Source organism: Myxocyprinus asiaticus, chromosome 12, assembly GCF_019703515.2.
Source record: "Myxocyprinus asiaticus isolate MX2 ecotype Aquarium Trade chromosome 12, UBuf_Myxa_2, whole genome shotgun sequence".
Taxonomy (NCBI): domain Eukaryota; kingdom Metazoa; phylum Chordata; class Actinopteri; order Cypriniformes; family Catostomidae; genus Myxocyprinus; species Myxocyprinus asiaticus.
In genome coordinates, this window is record NC_059355.1 from 24,891,066 (window position 1) to 24,908,834 (window position 17,769).

General features: G+C 36.9%; 1 protein-coding gene across 4 annotated transcripts in view; it reads left to right on the plus strand.

The window, feature by feature from the left end:
• Window positions 1–16,821, plus strand: part of LOC127448752 (sushi, nidogen and EGF-like domain-containing protein 1) — a 39,300-nt gene extending 22,479 nt beyond the window's left edge. The window contains exons 16-32 of one of the 4 annotated variants that reach the window (XM_051711589.1): window positions 1,170–1,343; window positions 2,051–2,164; window positions 4,112–4,225; window positions 4,608–4,724; window positions 6,169–6,285; window positions 6,600–6,887; window positions 7,901–8,084; window positions 11,465–11,577; window positions 11,652–11,930; window positions 12,025–12,157; window positions 12,247–12,329; window positions 13,136–13,231; window positions 13,713–13,829; window positions 14,879–14,966; window positions 15,080–15,159; window positions 16,190–16,220; window positions 16,309–16,821. In XM_051711589.1, coding sequence (XP_051567549.1) covers window positions 1,170–1,343; window positions 2,051–2,164; window positions 4,112–4,225; window positions 4,608–4,724; window positions 6,169–6,285; window positions 6,600–6,887; window positions 7,901–8,084; window positions 11,465–11,577; window positions 11,652–11,930; window positions 12,025–12,157; window positions 12,247–12,329; window positions 13,136–13,231; window positions 13,713–13,829; window positions 14,879–14,966; window positions 15,080–15,159; window positions 16,190–16,215 — 2,123 coding nt within the window. In that variant the 3' untranslated portion in view covers window positions 16,216–16,220; window positions 16,309–16,821. The remainder of the gene's footprint in view (window positions 1–1,169; window positions 1,344–2,050; window positions 2,165–4,111; window positions 4,226–4,607; window positions 4,725–6,168; window positions 6,286–6,599; window positions 6,888–7,900; window positions 8,085–11,464; window positions 11,578–11,651; window positions 11,931–12,024; window positions 12,158–12,246; window positions 12,330–13,135; window positions 13,232–13,712; window positions 13,830–14,878; window positions 14,967–15,079; window positions 15,160–16,189; window positions 16,221–16,308) is intronic. The other 3 variants (XM_051711590.1, XM_051711592.1, XM_051711591.1) reach the window with 3 other exon arrangements.
• The last annotated feature ends 948 nt before the right edge of the window (window positions 16,822–17,769 follow it).

Below are 17,769 nucleotides of genomic sequence, written 5' to 3' on the forward strand. Positions count from 1 at the left end.
CTGAGGGAATGGTAGAAAAAGACTCTCTCTGCTTTATATATCTAGCCAAATACTTCCCTGCTTTGTCCCCCGACTGTCTTGCCCTGAATAGCCAAAACTCCACCTTCTGTGACAAAATAGTATTATATCTGTATTTAAATCGGGTCAGTTCTCTGAGGCCATCAGACGACATTCGGCACTTCAGCACTGCCTCAGCACTTTTAATATTCCCTTCCAACTCCACGATTTCTCGTGCTTGATCTGACCCCTAAGAACCGCCTTAAGTGCCTCCCAAGCCTTGCCCACAGAGGATACTGCAGTCCAATTGGTCTCCATATAGACAATAATTTCAGCCTTTAGCATTTGTTGTAATTCATGATTTTGCAAAAGGGATACATTAAAGCGCCAACTATATGATTTCTTTTTCTCCGTATGTGGCAACACCTCCAAACTCATGAGGCATGACTAAAATGTTTCCAATTGAACAATCAACAACATGTGAAATGAGGGACTTAGATATAAAAAATACAAAATAAAAATAAAATATCTATTCTAGAATAAACCTTATGGACTGATGAAAAAAATATATTGTCCCTACCAGATGGGTTCAAAAGTCTCCAAATATCTGTAAGACCAAGATTTTTACACATTCTGTGAAGGACCAGTGTTGCTCTAGGGGGCTTACACACTTTTGCTTCACTATGATCAAGGACTGAGTCCATCAAAAGATTAAAGTCTCCTTGTGAAAAGTGCTCAGCGGGGGTTTGAGATGAATCCCTCATGTAATTGTTGTTGTGGTGGTGGTTCCTGATCACCAGTGGTTTGATATTGATGCAATGATCTGTGTAAAAACTGTGTGCAGTAAAGCACATAGTTTAATTGCGATAAAAGTGGAAAGGCGGGTGTGAATGGTAAAATGCTTGTAGCTGTATCGCGTTAAAAAGCATAAAAGCGGAAAAAACAATGCAAGTGAAAAAAATGGGAGAAATTAAAGATTAAATGCTGAAAATAGAAAGATAAGCAATGCTAAGCAGGCTAGCAGGCTACAAACACGAGTGTTAGCAGTAACAGGAACAGGAAACAGCGTCACCAAAGGAAACAGCATCACAGGACAGACGGACATAGATAGACAGGATTCATTCAGTGCCTGTAAATGACACCTTGTTTTTTTTACTTTGTGCACACTGCAGATCTGGACTGTGGTCTCCCTATTAAAGTCAAGCATGCAGAGGTGCAATATTCCACCACTACTCCAGGATCCATAGCTCTGTATGCATGCCACACAGGCTACACTCCCCTCCCCAGGGCCACCCAGAGCATTTGCAGCAGCCAGGGGTCCTGGAGCCAGCCTCCTGTCTGTGAAGGTTAGTGGAAGCTTACTGTATATTCAAAACCCTCATTGCCTAAGTTTGCTCAAGAGGTATCAACCTTCCCGCCCTGAAACTGACATTGCAAAATGGTTGGTTCGTTTGGAATGCTGGGAAGAAGAGCTGATGAGTCTACTGTATGTCAGACAAGGAGAAAAAAACAACTCTAAAATAAATAGTATTTGGAAACCAACATAATATTTGTTAAGTTGGCTGTTGAGGTGCTAACAGAAAGTTGTCAGGCCTTGTAGGAGCTTTGTATACAGTTCAGAGCTCTTGAACACAAAATAGTTCTGTGGTCTCGCTATGGGTCATACAGCAGGAGGCTGCTCTGGCAACAAAATGTCAGGAATGAATTTGAGAAACTACATCATCTGTAGTACATCAAATAATAAATACATTGCCTTAAGTTGGTTTTCTTGTTGTAATAATGATGGGGCAGAGCTGTTCACCAAACATAAGACTAACTGAGATCTGTATTTTCAAGAAAATTATTAAGTATGAATAATCTGTTCATTTTGAGATCTGTTTATTATGTATTAACTTGTAGTGTTGGGTTCTTGCAATATCCATGTGAATACTAAGATCAGAAAGATGCAGGATCGCTCTCTTTTCATGAAGCATTCAGATTTTAGTTGTATGCTGATCTGTTTTATGTACTATGACATGTATGCTAAAAATTTGAACCATGTGTTTCTCCTCAGAGATAAATGAGTGTTTGTCTCAGCCATGTATGAATGGGGGAACCTGTCGTGACAGGGTTGCCTCCTACCTGTGTGAGTGTGAGGACGGATTTACCGGCCAGCACTGTCAGACAGGTAACTCACAGCACATCTCGTGTTTATTCTTTATCTCATAAACATTATGATGTTATAGTTATTAGTTTTGTTCCAAAAGCTAGTCAGCTGCCTCCGAAGGCAGCATTTTAAGGCATTATTGGCGCGCTTCTGATGCAAAAGGTAGGTGACTTAATTACAGTACGCTGCCTCCTAAGATACCTCATTTTGGGAAAATTCTAATGGAGCATTGGACGCATCCTTTGCAGAGAAGGCAATCCCAAATTGCACTGTGATGAGCTCTGTGAAAAAATTAATACAAGATATACTTATTATCCATTCAGTACTGAAAAGTATCGATAGTAGTTTTAAATAATAGAAAACAGACTATTTTACCCCAAAATGAAAGTGTTATGTACAATTTTATGCTCATTAGAGTATTGCATTGTTCCTCTCGCATCACCTGTTTTGAAATCAATTGTATATCGAGTCTCCTGTCAGGGTTCCCGTGGATCCTTAAAAAGTCTTAAAATGTCTTAAATTCAGTTTTCCAAAATTTAAGATCATAAAAAGTCTTAAATATCTTAAAATGATTCAACAAAAGTCTTAATTATTATTTAAAAAAGGTCTTCAATTTGAGGGCGGAAAGACAGGAATCGTGATATGACCTAATGTGATTATCAAACTTCAAAAGAATATGAATTAAATTAAATAAATGCCTGCGCTGCATCCTTTAGAGTGAAAACTGTTGTATTTTCTCCAAGCACGCTGGGGCTTGTGAGTGTTTCCAGCTGTTGCAGAGCAGTCCGCAATCATTAAGCCATATTGGAAATTTATGACAAGCAATTACTAATGACCAACTGTTGATGATGATGATGATATAGTGTTGAGGAAATATGACAGTTTACTTTTAATTGTTTATATTGTAATACGTTGTAGATTATTATAGGAGTGCACATTTTATTTCCCTTATCTGTTTGAATGAGCAGCTAGAAAGAGGGAAGCACTTACATTTCAAAATAAGAGTCCCCGGTGTATTTTAGCCTTTAAAGTTAAATGTTCCGTGCTATGTATCAATTTTTTCCCCCCTGGTTATTAGTATTTTGGTTGCACCATAAACTGCATATGGAATTTAATTCAATTTGGAATCTTGTAACCTCTTTCTGGCCCTCCCCATTACAGGATGGAAAAACTAAGTACATTTAATGTAGGCTACCAATTTTAAAAACTATTGGCAGATTAAATGCCTTTCTTTCAACACATCCTCTCACCCATGTGATAGGGACCGGAGCGGTCACAAAGAGAATCACACCAGAGAGAAGGAATGGCATTGCAAAAAGGATGTTTAATGTGTCAGAGGTGCAAAATTTGCAATTAAATAAGTGTTTAAAAGTGAACATAAAAACAAGGTCACATAACAAACTAGACCTGTTTCAGGTACTAAGAGCAGTACCTACTCCCTTCCCTAAGCAATGGAGGCCAGAGTATATTTGCACTCAAGCAGTGCTGGCATAATCTTGTCTATGTGCTCAAACACTTGTCGTCCATCTTTCTTTCTCTCCCCTAGAGGCGGCTGATTTAAATACTCAATTTTCCCGCCTTTGCTAATTGGAACAAACCATTTTTTTAAATAAAATTAGCCCTCACCTCCCCATTCTTAAATACAAAATCGTTTAATAAATACATAAGAATAAGTTAAAATGAGAGTTAAAAAAAAAAAAAAAACAATAAATAGGACAGATAAAACCGACTCGCAGGCTCTCCATCACACAGCAAAATCCAATATTGGTCAACCTCTAAATTGTATTTATTTATATATCCATGTCAGTTTGGATGCTGCCTAGAAAGCAGATGCCTATGTAGGCAGGAGGCATCGCACTGTTTCGCAACAGACCAATTGACAGCCAAGTGTGTTCAAATCTGTCATGCATGCCTTGAGTTTAGTTTTCCGTTTGATTAAATGCCTACCCATAGCATGTGTTTTGACAGATATTGATGAATGTCTTTCTGAGCCATGTAAGCACGGAGGAACGTGTGAGGATCAGCCTGGCTCTTACTTCTGCCACTGCCAGCAGGGGTATGCTGGACAGGACTGTGAGATAGGTAAAATTATCAGGAATCTTATAACCTGGGGTGATTGTTTTGCAGCTTTAGAGTAGGATTATCTACTGGAACATTAATGCTTGCAACTTGTATAACAATAATCTTGGAAAATCTAAAACTTGTGTAAGCATGTGCTGCAGTATGATAACCATAGAAAGCAACCTGTTCTTGGTGATCTGAAAACACCAAGAGATAAACATCCTGATTTTCAGGTTGCTTCTGTGCATTTGTTATTCTAATATAAATTAATTTCAACCTTGATCCTGACTTGACTTTGATTTGAAATTGATAAATAATATTTTTACACCCGGTGTATCTCATGAAGAAAGCCAACCTCTCTGAATGATTTCCCATATTATGATACAGATGTGTGTTTGTTCAGCAGAACAGGATGGATGCGAGCCAAATCCCTGTTTGAATGGAGGTGTGTGTCGAGGTTACAGGAGGAACCACCTGTGTGTGTGTAAAGAGGGATATGTTGGAGAGCGCTGCCAGACATGTACGTTAACTATTTATTACACATTACTATTCAAAGAGTGTACAGTAAATTAGAGAGTGATCATGGACATTAGTCAGGGTAAACGCCAAACTTAATTTGGCACAAATGAAATAGTTATAGTTCAAAGGGTTGTACTGTCTTAAAGGAATAGTTCACCCAGAAATGAAAATTCTCTCATTTACTAACCTTTATGCCATCCCAAATGTCTATGACTTTCTTTCATCTGCTGAACTCAAATAAAGATTTTTAGAAGAATATTTCAGCTCTGTAGGCCCATACAATGCAAGTGAATGGGTGCCAACATTTTGAAGCTCGAAACATAACATAAGTCAGCATAAAAGTAATCCATAAGACTCCAGTGGTTAAATAAATGTCTTTAGAAATGAGGTGATAGGTGTGGGTGAAAACAGATCGATATTTAAGTCCTTTTTTACTAAAAATTATCCTCCCTGCTCAGTCAATCTCCACTTTAAATTTCACTTTCACATTCTTCTTCTTGTGTTTTTGGTGATTCAGATTCTTCATGCATATCGCCCCCTACTGGGCAGGGAGAAGAATGTATAGCAAAACATGACTAAATATTGTTCTGTTTCTCACCCACACCTATAATATCATTTCAGAAGACATGGATTAAAACACTGGAGTCATATGGATTACTTTTATGATGACTTTATGTAATTTTTGGAGCATCACATTTTTGGCACCCATTCACTTGCATTGTATGGACCTACAGAGCTGAAATATAATTCTAAAAATCATATTTGTGTTCTGCAGAAGAAATAAAATGTCATACACATCTGGTATGGCATGAGGGTGAGTAAATGATGAGAGGATTTTTATTTTTGGGTGAACTATCCCTTTAAGATCGTATGTCTAATTTATCTAATTTTCACAATGTTTTCTGGAGTTTTTGTCACATGGATTTTTTTCAAAAGACATATTTTCAATGCTTCATCATCAGAATGATCAACACCAAGATACAACAGTAAAACCTGTTGAACTGCTATTCATCATAGACTTGTTTTGGATCATGTCAAATTAAAAATGGCATCCACCTTAACAAGGTCCATGGAGGCTTGTATGGGAAAAACAAGATTTCTGCTGATGTTATGGTTCACAAAAGAGTATTTAATGAGACTTTCGATTACCCAGTTGTTATTTTACTTAAAAAAAATAAAAAAAATAAATAAAAAGGGACTTGATGACTAATGATAACTTATCAATTTGAAATAAATTCTACATGTTATTTATCAATAACCTAGAACAATCAAAACCTTCACAGACAAACATAATATTACTTTTCTTGATGTGACTAAAATCTTAAATGGTGGAAACGGTTACCCTTCACTTTCTGGAACTTTGAGATCATTATTTTAGCTCTGCACCTTTATCAAACAGGGTGCTATAAATCTAAGGTCTTGATTGGTCCTCTGTTGCCGTCTAGTGGAGAACCCATGTATACTGCAGCCATGTGGGAACCGAGGCATCTGTCGAAGTGATAGGAGGGGGAACTACAGCTGTGCCTGCAGGGTGGGTCACACCGGGAGGGACTGTGAGAGAGGTCAGCACCTGATCATCCAATATCAAATTATGTCTATTCGTTTTAATTCTTTTTTGGATGCAAGTGGAAGCTATTAATGATGAAACTATATATGAAGATAAAGTGGAATTCAGAGTTAGTGTTCTTATCTAAAAATCTGTCTTAACTATCTTTGCCTGTATCAGCAATTTGGTTTGTTGACTTGCTCCCAGAGAATTCATTAATTATTCAGAGATGTGGGCAAGTGAGCTTACATACAAGTGCAAGATATCTGTATTTGGGTGTTAAAATCATTTAAAGGTTAAAGTTATTTAAAATACTCCCACTGTTCTCAGACCTGTTGCCTCCCTCTGGCCTGCATGTGTTGCGGGTAGAAGAAAATGAAGTCGAGTTACGCTGGGACCAGTCAGATGCCACTCAGAATTTGATCAGCGGGTTTGCTGTTGCCTTTGCTCCCATTGGTCATGGACCAAGGAAGACAGACTTCCTGGAGAAGCAGCACTCTACCTACGTGCTACAGGGACTGAGCCCTGGACAACTTTACAACATCTCTACCTTCTCTTTCAAACGCAACACCAACAGCGATGACATAAGCCAGCCCGCTTTTGCTCTAATCCGCACAAGTGAGAACTCTATGTGGCTACATGGTGATGATATCACATCCTGTGTTTTTCTTTTTTTTTTTTTTTTTTTTGCTTTTTCCAGGATTAGGGCCATGGTTTATAGTTTTAAATAGATTTTTTTAAAGAGCAACTATTATGGTTTTTCAAATATTACCTTTCATGTAGTGTGTTATATAGCTGTTTGTGAATGTAAAAAAGTCTGCAAAGCTTCAAAAATCAAAGTGCACGACAAATGGAGTGAACCGATTCTGAACTTCTGAAATGAGTCGTTAGTAATTCCAGACTTACTTCCTGTACTAACCTATGTAATTTGGTAACAACAAACCCACCTCTGGTCTTCATTGGCTGCTCGCGAACAGCTTTGACCTGCCCTCAAACACTACACTAAGCGGTAGACCAATCACAACAGACTGGGACATCTGACCAATCAGAGCAGATTAGGCTCTCTGAAAGGAGTTTAGAATGAATCCTTTAGAACGGATCATTGAACGAGTCGTTTTTGACACTGGGAAAAAAGGTAATGCTGCAATTTAAATTCTGAGCAAATTAAAGTGTTTTTTGACCTTGGATGCATGTAAATCTATTGTATGACACCTTTTAAAACATAACTAGGCACGTTTAAAAACCATAATAGGTTCTCTTTAAATGTCTGTGTTTTCTTGAATGTTTAGTATTTATGGTCTTTTAATGGTCCATTATGGCTGTAATGTTGTTTGTGGTATATGAGAAAAATGCCAAGTACCAGTACATTTGATCTTTATATATATATATATATATATATATATATATATATATATATATATATATATATATATATATATGTACATTTTTTATTTTCTTTATATATATATATATATATATATATATATATATATATATATATATATATATATATATATATATATATAGATAGATAGATAGATAGATAGATATATAAACACTAATGGATACTAATCTGACAAGTACATGTACAGTCTTTGCTAACAGGCTTTTCCTTTCCTGGTCTGTGTCAGGGCCACATAAGGTGGAACAGCTGGAGGTAGTGAATGTGTCATCGTCTCAGGTATGGCTGCGGTGGCTGGTGCAGGTTGGCAGTCAAGCTGCAGTCAGTCAGGTCAGAGTGTCCCTCTTGCCTGCAGATGGAAATGGACCTCGCACAGCCACACTCAACAGCAGTGTCTCAGAGTACACCTTCAGGTCAGTCATGGCATAGAACACAAACACGCAGAAAGAGAAATGGCAGCACATATTAATTCATTTGACCTGTCAGAAAGTGTGCCTGCAATACATGTACCAGCCACTAGATGGCTACACTTGCTCTGTGACCTGGGACAGAACGTTCATAACCTCTTGTTCCAATGACATGAGGTACGATTGGGTAAAACTTCTGTTCAACTGCACCCAAATCAGAAATCAGGTACCTCACAAAAAATAAAAATTGAATAAACAGTGGTCAATACGCATTAAACATGTGCCTGTATATAAGAAAAACACTTGAACATCGGCGACTTGGGACATTTGAAATTAAATGTTAGTTAGAGTTTGGATGTAAAGATTGTAGATGTATGAAACACCTGTCACTTGCATGACATCTTATATCCAAATAATATAATACTTAATCTATATTAACACTGACAGTTACAACATTTATTTATTAACCCTTAAATGCATGGTAATTTTCCCAAATACTCTTATATTTTCGGTTCTTTAGAGACCCGGCATGTATATCTATCAAAAATGGTAGATATAAAAAAAAAAAAATGCCAAGATGTAAAATTTTCAAAATACTTTCAAGACAATTAGAAAATAATAAAATATATTTTGATGTTTTATCTTTCATAAATAAAAGGTAATGCAAAAAATCAGGACAAATCTAGAATAGGATTCATTACTTTCATACTGAAATTTCATGCAACTGGCTGTCAAACACACACTGAGCAACACATAACACATAATCTACACATAAGATATGCATTAGTTACACATACGTTACACATATGTATTTTCTCAGGCACTCATTGAGTCTAAATATATGCACAACTTGCATTATTTCAATAGTACACCCAAATGACAATAGCCACATCATACTGTCCATGTGTTTTACTTGCTATAGTTTACTTCCATGTTGTTTCTTCATCAAATAGCAATGTCAAATGTAAATCAAGTCAATCACTGAAACATCAGTGCCACCTTGAGTAAGAAATAACGTATAATATGTACGTGTACACCAGGGGTCGGGAACCTATGGCTCGCGAGCCACAAGTGGCTCTTTGTTAAAAATCAAGTGACTTGCTGGGTGTCTCACCATTCACCAACACATGATCGTTTAAAACTTTCTAAAGTTCATTTTCCTGCAGAAAGTGTGGGTGCGATTGCAAAGCTTGAAGTCAGTGACACTGTTTTGATTTCCTTTCTCCCAAATTTGTCATACAGCCTACTCCTGGTGAACAAGGTTTGAAATTAACACCCGCCAAATGCAGATTTTTCATGTGGAGTACTTTGCTGATTACCAGCCACTGTGGAAGGCGACCTCTAAGACTTCTCGGAGTGATATATTACAAGAAATTAGACACAAAGACGCATGTTTGATGAAACGTGATTATATTTTGAAGAACAGACGAAAGAAAAGCCGCCAATGCGTGTCTGATTTGATATGTGCGCAGTAAGCTCCGCTGTTCTCAAGTACAATAAAGCGCTTCTCCTACACACACATGTATAGAGTTCTGGGCCTCGTTTGCCAGTAACTATTGATCTTAGCTGTTAAAACCATTTACTACGAGTGATTTTATGAACGTTCGTTATTTTTTATGTGTGTCCAGGGTGTGAAATTGCACCCGCCACACACCAAATGTGACAAGGCTGAATCCAGTTCGCGAGCTCCTCATTCAAATGCAGGTATTCCATGCGCGAGTAATTTTTCTCATCTACCCGCAACAGGTGGGTGACCTGTAACATCTCGTGACACATGACAAGAAATACTGTTAGTCAAAAAGAATTATAATATATGAGATTATGTAATCTATGAGAATGCTGCAAATGATCTCCGATCATCTCGTGAGGTGCTGTGAGTTTCTTCCATGGAGCAGCTCGCTCTTACACATTGTGAACGCAACTCTGCAGGTTCAGTAATATATACAGGTATCTTTGTATTAAAGAAACAAAGACGAAAGTGATTAAATCATAAAGTAATACAAAACACGTTCACCTTGAACCTAAAATTGAGTTCTATTTTATTTTCTTTAGGCAGCATTAACCGTATTACCAAAACACATTCGATAAGAACACACATTTGACAGCATTTTTTGGGAACACAAGGGAATTTATTAGGCTTATTTATTATGATGATTATTATAATTATCTTTACATTTATAATTATCTTTAGTTCTTAATTTGTAGGCTATTAGTAATTTTTCACCTGGTGTCGTTGACGGATACTTGCGTGATGGCAAATGGAGCCGTTGGAGACGGTAAATGTTTGGATTTAGGGAGGTGGTTATATATGAGATTTTTTAATTACTTCGTTATTTTAATTGCTTTTTTCGTTTCGTTTAAAGTGCAATTTGAATTTTGAATTGTCCTTTGTTTAAGTTTTTCATGTTTTAATAAATTAAGTAAATTTTTAAAGCAAAATCAATAAATCAAAAATATTCACCGACCCTTAGCAGGGGGGTTGACCATATAATCGAATATCGCGATATTTTAAATACGATTATCATGAAAAATTTTTTTACATATCGCCCAGCCCAAAAGGGAAGTTAAATATTTCATGAACAATTGAAAAAAAAAAAAAAAAAAAAAACACTCTTACATACCTCAGGTCTCTAATGACCCTATACACTTTTGGTGCTTAAAACATTTTAATTTATTTATTTACTTATTATTTAATTTTGGCATTTTATTTATTTATTTATTTATTTATTTGTTTATTTATTTTTGTGTTACACTGTTTATAAGAAATTGAAGAATACTAAAGAGGTATGTGCACAACTACAAAAAAATGGATGAGGCACAGGGGGTGGAATGAGGTCCCGGGTCTCTAAAGACCCGAGGTATGCATTTATGGGTTAACTTGCATCTACTTGCATCATTCTAGCCATATATTAAATGTCATTGATTCTTACAATAATTTCATAACGCTTTATTTCATTTTGCTACATAAATCATTCTCCGCTTAGCATAGCAAAAATCATTTCTTAACCAAACAATTTTCAAACATTTATTTTATTTAAATTCAGAAACAAATAGTTTTTCCTGCTTTAATATCTAACTTAATATATAATAACTTAATTGTATTATGTTTTTTTTATATACAATGAAAGTCATGTGGTTAAGGAGAGACATAGGCCTATATTTTGAGATAAAGGAGAGATGTACATGTGACAAGTTAGAGAATCAAGTATGATAAAAAATTAAACTAAATACAGAAAAAGGGAATAAGAAATGTGTTAATTTGTAACCTGAATGGTTGCATTGTAAAACTAATGTCTTTTGATAACACAGTCCCATATTTTGTGATCATATAAGGTTAAAATATGAAAATGAAAAACACATATTTTACTGATGTGTGTAACCCACAGCACATTACTCCCAGGTCAGATGTACACAGTAGACGTGGTTACACAGAGTGGATTGCGCCCTGAAGACCTGCCATCAACCAGCAAATCTGCAGGTCCACTCAACTTCTGGACCAGTGAGTATCTCTCCAACTCTGTTACAAATACAAACACCTCTGTCATAACACCACCTTCCTGTGCTCTCCATCAGGACCCCTGCCCCCTCAGAACCTTTCACTTGCCCAAATCACCACCACTTCTGCACGGGTGACTTGGGACCGTCATCCTCGGAGCCTTCCAGATGGTTTTGTGGTCAATGTTACTCAAGGACTCAGCACCCGTAGCCGCTACCTTCCCGATGGAAGTTTAGGGACGTATACCCTACGGGACCTCGTTCCAGGACAGCATTACCGGCTAGCGCTGACTGCTGTACGCAAAACCGTCCAGGACCACATTCAGAGCGTCCCTCAACACCTAGCTTTCACCACCCGTGAGTTGCTGACATTTAAGGTCACTGCTCATCCTAGAATTTTAAAAATGTTGTCGCTGTCCGTTGTGACCTCTCTGTATCCTGTCTTGCACAGTACCTTTTGTAAAGAATCAAAGTAGAGGTGACAGACCTAAGGGAGGACGAGACTACCAAGTGGGGCAGACCTTGACAAAAGTTCAAGATGGGGGCACAGTTGATAACACAGAACTCTTAGAAGAGTCAGTAAGGTAGAGTACTTTACCGATAAAACATAACTATAGTTATTTTAAGGAGTCATTTGTGCAATTGCCAGTTCTGTGTATTTCTTTTCTCTCAGATATACAGAGCTTATTGATGGTAGGGGGAGGATTACAGCCAGATTTACCAACCTTCCACATAAAACCATCAGACATCGCACAAGTCAGTAATACTAGCACATATAATTTTTTAACTAGTAATACATTTTAGTTACTGTAAGAAGAATTTTTGAAGACTTAGTTCACTCGGAAATGATAATTTCCTCACCTTTGTTTCATTCCAAATCTGTAAGACACTCTTCCTTCCATTGATCATAAAAGGAGATGGAAGGCAGAATGTTCATGCTTTTCCATACAATGAAAGTAAGTGAGGATGGGTGGTGTCATGCTCCCAAAATGAAAAAAAATAAAATAAAATAAATAAAAATTAAGATAAAAAAAGATAAATAAATCACCATTATAGAAGTAGTCCATGACTCACATGCTATGATAACTTTGTGTTTGAGACAGCGCCTTCTCGTATAATAAGGCCAGTCTTATGAATAATTTTGAGTAATTGATGTTGACAAGCACTATATAGTGGATTTGATGTCAACTCTTTTTTTTTTTTTTTTTTAAACCCTGAAGAAAAAAAAATCTCTAAACAAATGCAGAAGACCGGACAACTTTAATTCAGATGAAAAAAAATAAACAAGGATTAATTTAACATTCAGACACAAGTGGTAACCATAATTGCGAAAAAAGAAAAATCTCCTTTTCTCTATTGTTCTGTACTATTCTGGTCTACTACTAAAAAAATGGGTATGCCTATTGCAGCACTGCTGATATTGTTGGTTCCTTATGATCAGTCACTTGTTTTTTCTTTTTTTCACTTCTTTTTTTTTGTCACTTTGTGCCTGCTTAAAGAATAAATATAAATATGTGTAATTCATCTTGATTCTCAACTGGCTGCCATGTTCTTTAAAACAGAGCCTGAACTTCCAATCAAATTGGAAAAGATGGAAGAAACCACCAATAAAATTAGTCTAGCTCTGGAAATCACTGAAGTGACAAAGAGTAAATCTGGTAGGTGATCTTTCAATAATGTTCATTATAAATATTATTATAAGACAAGTGGAATTTGTTGGTTTGCTTTAGGCAGGGTGTTCATGGAGCAGGAGATTGTGTTTTTAACATGGTGGTATTTTGACTCTCAAATTAGTCCCAGCTGAGAGGGAGACTGAGGCACTTCCTTTTTAATGTCAAAATACTACTGCATCTATTCTGAATAATTTGCTGCATGACAGTCACCATAGCAACCACACAATAATCTATGAGCAATCTGTTATGTTTAAAAAAAAAAAACAACAAAAAAAACATAGTGGCCTGTGGCTGTTTTTAAGTGTGTGTTGTTAATGTGCATGTGATTTTGATATTTTGAGAGAGCAGTTAAAGGAACACAAACAAGAAAGAGCTTGGCATTGTTGCAGGTAATCAGGTGGCAAAGCATTGTGTATTTGTTTGTACTCAAAACACTAAAACATTTTTATTTATTTATTTATTTCAGAGTCATCCCAAGACTGCAGAACTAAGCCCTGCCAGAATGGTGGAACCTGTGTGCAGACCAACGAATCATTGAGCTGCAACTGTGCCTCTGGTTTCAAGGGCAGACGGTGTGAGATATGTTAGTATGATCACAGCTGTTTATTTACATGCATGCATGCATGAACATACAGTACATCTACTATATGTTGTGAATTACAAAGCAATGTTGAATTAAACTCTTTGCACTCAACATAAAAGAAATAGTTCATCCAAAAGTGAAAATTTTGCTCATCATTTACTCACCCTCATGCCATCCCAGATGTGTATGTGACTTTCTTTCTTCTGCAGAACACAAAGATTTTTAGGAGAATATCTCAGCTCTGTAGGTCCATACAATGCACATTAATGGTGACCAAAACTTTAAAGCTTAAAAAAGCACAAATGCAGCATAAAAGTAATCGACTCCAGTGATTTAATCCATGTCTCCTGAAGTTTTTGGGTGAGAACAGACCAAAATGGAACTCCTTTTTCACTGTGCCTCTTGCCATTGCAGTCTCTAGGCACAATCACGATTTCAAGCTTGATTACACTTCCTAGTGCTTGACACATATGCAGAGCACTAGATGGCGCTAGGAAGTGTTAAAAAGCTTAAAAATCATGGGAAAAATTCCAGTCGAAAGTGATCATTCCTATGCCATACTCACTCCAAAGGACAGAGCTCTTGATGTGGGCACTCTGAAGGCAGCATGGCATTACATCCCATGATCTCCAAGGAGACTGCTGAGGTCAAGATTGGATTGCTTCAGAAGACATTGATCAAACCTTATGGATTACTTTTATGCTGCCTTTATGTGCTTTTCAGAGCTTCAAAATTTTGGTCATCCTTCACTTGCATTGTGAGGACCAACAGAGCTGAGATATTCTTCTAAAAATCTTTGTTTGTGTTCTGCTGAAGAAAGAAAGTCATACACATCTGGGATGGCATGAGGGTGAGTAAATGATGAGAGAATTTTCATTTTTGGGTGAACTATTCCTTTAAGACATCTGAATCTGTATTTCACCGTGTAATTTGAAAAAGTTATGCATCGATTTGAAATTAGAGACAATCTTCCACTATCATCCCTAAATGAATATCTTCAGTAAGCATGGCCTTTTCCTTATTTCTTTACTCTGCCCTGTTGTATACAGATTGCCAGCGAGTGTCTCACCCATGTACTCGCCTTTTCTCTGAAACAAAGAGTGTGCCTGTATGGGAGGATGGTGTCTGCCATTATTTGTACGTGTCTCTCTCCTGTCTGGCAATAATCCAGAAATTTTAGCTGCAGGTCTTTTCCACTGTTTTGTTCTAATCGAATTCATTAGTTGCTGAGTACCTGTTTCCAACCTCAGGTACAAAAGGACATATAAAGTTCAGCAGGATGTTTGTTTCAGAGAGATCTGTGAGCCTTTGCTGCCTAAGAAAACTGCAAGTAAGTACATATACAAACTATCCTAGATTTTGTCCACTCTATTTTCAGTGTATAAATTTCTTCAATGAAAATGTGGTGTTATGTGGCTTGTCAAACAGAGGAAGACTTTAACAATAATAATAATTTAAATATTATCAGTATGTATATATAGCCACAACATTAAAACCACTTGCCTAATATTGTGTAGGTCCCCCTCGTGCCTCCAAAACAGCGCCAATTCGCATCGCAGAATAGCATTCTGAGATGCTATTCTTCTCACCACAATTGTACAGAGCGGTTATCTGAGTTACCGTAGACTTTGTCAGTTTGAACCAGTCTGGCCATTCTCTTTTTAACTCTCTCATCAACAAGGCATTTCCGTCCACAGAACTGCCACTCACTGGATGTTTTTTGTTTTTGGCACCATACTGAGTAAATTCTGTGAAAATCCCAGGAGATCAGCAGTTACAGAGATGCTCAAACCAGTCCATCTGGCACCAACAATCATGCCACGCTCCAAATCACTGAGATCACATTTTTTTTCCCCATTCTGATGGTTGATGTGAACATTAACTGAAGCTCCTGACCCATGTATGCATGATTTTATGCACTGCACTGCTGCCACATGATTGGCTGATTAGATAATCGCATGGATGATTGTTGGTGCCAGACGGGCTGTTTGAGTATTTCTGTAACTGCTGATCTCCTGGGATTTTCACACACAAGTCTCTAGAATTTACTCTGAATGGTGCCAAAAACAAAAAACATCAAGTGAGCAGCAGTTCTATGATGGAAACACCTTGTTGATGAGAGAGGTCAACAGAGAATGTCCAGACTGGCTCGAACTGACAAAGTCTACGGTAACTCAAATAATCAATCTGTACAATTGTGGTGAGAAGAATATAATCTCAGAATGCTGCTTTGGGGCACGAGGGGAACCTACACAATATTAGGCAATGTTGTGGCTGATTGGTGTAAATATATATGATATAGTTTGCTGTATTAATGCTGTGGATATGAGTTGAACAACTTGTGTTCTCTCTCTCATCAGACAGAAGAACTCAAAGACAACAATAATAGTGGTGAGTATATTTCCTGTCACTAAAAAAATTGCCAAAATCACTTGATCTCATACTTCATGTGTTATCAATTATTTCTATTTTATTTTAGCAGGCTGAATCGATGAAGACTTTGGGTAGTAATGGCTTCTCTCAGTCTTAACTCAAATGAGGATGCATTCCCATCATTATTGACCCTTTTTTGCATCACTGGTGACTACACTGTCTTATGTACATTTTTACAGCTCCAGTTCTACTATACGGTTAAGCAATTTACCTGCATCAAATAGCATACCTCAAATGTAAATATTTTGAGATATTGATATGTAGTGGCCGTCAAGTCCCTCAGGGAATTCTTCAGAAATGTGCCTTTTTTTTCTTTTTTTTTTTTTTTTTTTGCCTGTTCCATCTCCAAAACCTACAAGTTCTCTTCATTCAACCATCTGAACTGGTTAAGGCCTTTTCCTCTCCTACACAACAAGAGCACACCAAAATACTGGAAAAAACATGGCCACACCATTGTTTTTCTTTGTGCAAAGCAAAACTCTCTGCTAGCTACCGTGTAAATAGTGTTTATAGTCTGTTTTCTTTTTCTTTTCTTTTTTTATATTTTAATAAAAAAAATGTAAACTTCATGTTCTCTCCTCCTTTTTAATGAGTTAATTTAATAAATTAATACGTAGAGAATTTCAACTGATGAACTTACACTTAATTGGTCTGCAGTCTTATGTCCCAAGAATGGATTTGATTTATCACATTTTAAAAGGCTACACTCAATTACCACAAGATGTCCCTATTTTATTTGAAAATGCAAGGGTGCTTTCTTTCATCAGTCAAAGTTACCTGAGACTGTTTGTCTAGCTTTGCAAACTGGTCTTGGATATTGCCCTCTAAACTCAAAGGTTGCAATCCAGTGTAAGTGATGACACAAGAACTAGACAGATACTGATGTCAAATTCCTGCTCTGATCTGATCTTCATTATGCCTTTAACCAAGTAGCTTAGGTCTGCAGTTAGTGCACACACACACACACACACACACACACGTTGGTGCGGCTATCCTTATGAGGACTCTCCACAGACATAATGATTTGTATACTGTACGAACTATAGATTCTATCCTCTAACCCTAACCCTCACAAAAAACTTTCTGCATTTTTACATTTTCAAAAAAATCATAGTTTAGTATGTTTTTTTAAGCTATTTGAATTATGGTGACACTAGAAATTTCCTCAAACCACATTTATAGCATAATACCCTTGTAATTACCAGTTTGTAACCTAAAAAATGTTCCTCGTAAACCACCCAAACCCGCCCACACACACACACACACACACACACACACACACACACACACACACACACACACGCGCGTTAGTGCAGCTATCATTATGAGGAACCCTCCATAGACATAATGATTTTTATACTGTACGAACTATAGATTATATCCCCTAACCCCAACCCTAAACCTAACCCTCACAAAAAAACATTCTGCATTTTTACATTTTCAATAAAACATTGTTTAGTATGTTTTTTTTTTTAAGCTATTTAAATTATGGGGACACTAGAAATGT